The 3,406-nt window shown below is 41.5% G+C and overlaps 1 protein-coding gene across 1 annotated transcript; it reads right to left on the reverse strand.

Moving 5' to 3' along the window:
• Positions 1-302: 302 nt before the first annotated feature.
• Positions 303-1,985, reverse strand: LOC104960559 (UPF0489 protein C5orf22 homolog). The gene is made up of 3 exons (XM_010788634.1): positions 1,822-1,985; positions 1,308-1,447; positions 303-1,206 (listed from the first exon to the last, which is right to left on the reverse strand). Exons 1-3 carry the CDS (start codon positions 1,885-1,887, stop codon positions 1,050-1,052), a joined length of 363 nt encoding a protein of 120 aa, XP_010786936.1. The 5' UTR covers positions 1,888-1,985; the 3' UTR covers positions 303-1,049.
• Positions 1,986-3,406: the final 1,421 nt, after the last annotated feature.

Below are 3,406 nucleotides of genomic sequence, written 5' to 3' on the forward strand. Positions count from 1 at the left end.
TACATCAGTGCTTCCATGTCAGGAAAATTGCTTCATCCAGATGTTATGCACTTTAGATGAACATGTTTGATCCTATTTTCTCAAAACTGCCTTGTCTAACATGACCTCAAAAATACCTTTGCTTTTTTTGTAATGACATTTCTTATTGGCTGCTGAATACACTTTTACCCATATATTGGCATTAAGATAATATATATTTTACACATGTTTGGAATTATAGTGATACGTTTTTGTTTAATAGAAGTGTATTGTATTCAATACAATAATCTGAGAGAAAATGCTTACAACCCTGAGCAAAACATTTGAAAAGTTATACAGGGCCACCCCTCCCTACACGCAGAACACGTGCAGTGCGTAGGGCCTCATCTTATGCGCAAATGCGAGCAATACCCATTTGTTTCAGTGTTCAAATATAAGTCGTGTCTCAGTTTGTGAGCTGTTTTTCTTATACCATATGAAGAAAAACAGTGAGCTAAACAAATGTGTGGAGATTTTTCTCTAATGACAAATTATCTTTGTTTTTCAAGAGTCTCTTGTGTAGCAACTGCAAGTTGTGGTTTATTGACATTAAAGACAGATGAGGAATTATTTTAAATGAAACAAAGCCTTCAGTATTGCACCCAGCTGTAGTAAGCATGTTTGTAGATTTGTGGAGATACTATAGTACCGTAGTTTATCAATTATCAATGTTAAGAAAAAACCGACAACATTACTGCTGGGATTGCTCTAAATTCTTGAATATAAACTCCCTGAAAAGGGCACCAATATTCATTCAGTGCTGGCCTGAGTCTGCACATGGGATTTGTTTACGATGAAAAACATAGAATATTACCAGATTTCAAATGTTAACATATTACATGCATAAATAATGACCGACAGTCTCAGAACATGTTCCAGCTTTTGGACATAAAATATGAATTTACTTCAAGTTCATTACAACTGTATCTGACATGTCATTTTTTCAAGTGCTTGTCTATTACAAACTGTACATCCATTAAATGTGTGTGTTTGTGTGTGTGTCTCAGTAGGCTGGTTTGTGAGTGTGTGTGTTAGGAGGCCTGTGGTTGGCAGTCCTGAGTCTCTGTGCTGCTGTTCTCATAGTCTCTGTGTAATTCCAGTGGTCCGTACAGGTTCTCCAGTACAGCCAGTACTCTGCTCTGCACCGAGTCCACCTGCTCTACGGGGCAGTATTCATCCAGACTGGACCTGGACCACACGTTCAAAAACACATTTCATTTCTTTTTTTAACTCTGACTCTTATTAAGTACATCTGTAACTCCCATGAGGCTCTGCATGCTGTTATTTACCTGGACATGGTGACCAGTGTGGGTTTGGGCAGAGCCTTGAGAAACAGCTGCACGGCGGAGATGAGTCTGTCGATCTCCTCGTCGGAGCTGATGTGGTGCGGCAGCTCCCCCGAGTCACAGGTCAACCCAGCCTGATGGACCTGAGGGAACACAGGGAGAGAGCAGAGAGATCAGATGTGAGAGGGAATAAAACAACCCTGATGTATTTCATTGTATTCATGCCTTTACTTTGAAAGTCCCTGTACTTTATTTATCATTATCACATCACTGCCGAGTGTTTTATTCACGTCACACTGACAGGTGAATGAGCGACTGTCATTCTGAGTGAACAGTTCCATCCCATGTCGCAACCTCTAAGGTTTTCATTTGTAATGTGTGAATAATCTACGTACATAGACACCTCTGTATGAATTTGTCAATTATTGCTTGAGTTTCACAAAACCTGTAATAATCAGTATAGTAGGAGCTGTTGTATCAGTACACTCACAGTTCATAAGGGCCTTAACATTCTTACCATTTCATAGTCAGGGCACGGGTTTCTGGACTTTAAACTGGAAACCAGTCGGGCTAATGAAGCCATGCTGGAAGACAGAAAACAGGAAGATAATGCACTTTAGGTGTGCCTGGTGGAACAATGGACAGAATAAAGTAATGTGCATGGAATTAACAGTCACACAATGAAGGATCTGGATAATTACAGACGTGCTACACTTCCTACATCAGTGCTGATGCTCAATGATCATGATCAATAAGCACCCATTTCATATAGGGAGAGAAGTCACTTCATAATCGTCCCATCACACACATGCTTTCATCTGGTTGGACATGTTGGACCTGTTCTCACTGTGTGGGTGTGTACATGTGCCTGCATGACACCTGTATGACTGTTTATGTCGTTTTGCTAGTTCCAGAGCCCTGAATTGTGCTGCATGGGTTAGCACTCTCTTCTCAAAGCATCAAGCTTCTGACTTCCTACAGTCGTGACGTGAATTTTCGTCTGTTCTTCTTACCCCTTTTCCATTCAAATTAATTCCGTTGTAGTTCTGTGTTGGGGCTAGATTGGTTCAGTCTGTTGAGTCTGAGAGGAGCCGGGTTTTAACGCCACCGTTTATATCCCATCAACGCCAGCGAGTGTGCCTCACAATAATGTGATGCATCAGGCAAATTAATTATTGGCCTTAAAGTAGTGTTGAAAACGAATTATGTAACATACTGCCTGGTTAATGTTCCATAACGTCTATATGTACAATATGTGGAATTGCGTTCCAGTCACTTTGCGATCTCGGCACTCCTGCAACATCTTTCTAATCTCGCCATGAACTGATGTCGCTCTGCACTAGCCTCTTATGTATGCGTTATGCCTTATGGCAGTTCAACCCAATCACTGGCGACAAGATGGCGACATGAGCGAATGCTGCGAATGCTGCAAACGCAGCGAACGCTGATCTCCTAGAAATTAAGGACGCTTTATCCAGCATTACCAAGGATATAAGTGACTTAAATAAGACCCGAAAGGATGATAGCATAACAATTAAAAAACTGCTGGAAACGATCGGAAGCATGGAGAGGATAATGAAGGAAAAAGACGAGAAGATTGTCACGCTGGAGAGAAGGATCGAGGAGTTTGAACAACACACCCGAAAAGAGGATGTTATCGTGACCGGATTAAAAATCATAAAACCATATTCCCAGGTAGTGAAAGGAGATTCTGTGTCTTCAACAGACGGAGACGGACATGATTCGGTCAAAACACAGGTGCTCGAGGCACTTAACGTACGTGGCGTGTACCTGAAGTCTGAGGAGATTGAGATCTGCCACACACTTGGGAAGCCGTCGGAAAGTGGATTCCAAACGGTGATCATAAAACGTGTGAGCAGAAAGACAAAAGTTTGTATGATGATAAACGCCAAGAAACTGAAAGGGACCGGAATCTACATTAACGAGCACCACACGAAAAGGAACGTGGATATTGCAAGAACTGCGAGAGACCTGAAGAAGAGGAACAAAATCGAAGCTACCTGGACCAGGGACTGTAAAATATTCATCAAAACAAACGAAGGAAAAGTATCGATTGTGAAGGACAGTGAGGACTTATCTAT

The sequence above is a fragment of the Notothenia coriiceps genome, unplaced genomic scaffold, assembly GCF_000735185.1.
Source record: "Notothenia coriiceps isolate Sejong01 unplaced genomic scaffold, NC01 NC01_scaffold00031940, whole genome shotgun sequence".
Classification (NCBI taxonomy): Eukaryota; Metazoa; Chordata; class Actinopteri; order Perciformes; family Nototheniidae; genus Notothenia; species Notothenia coriiceps.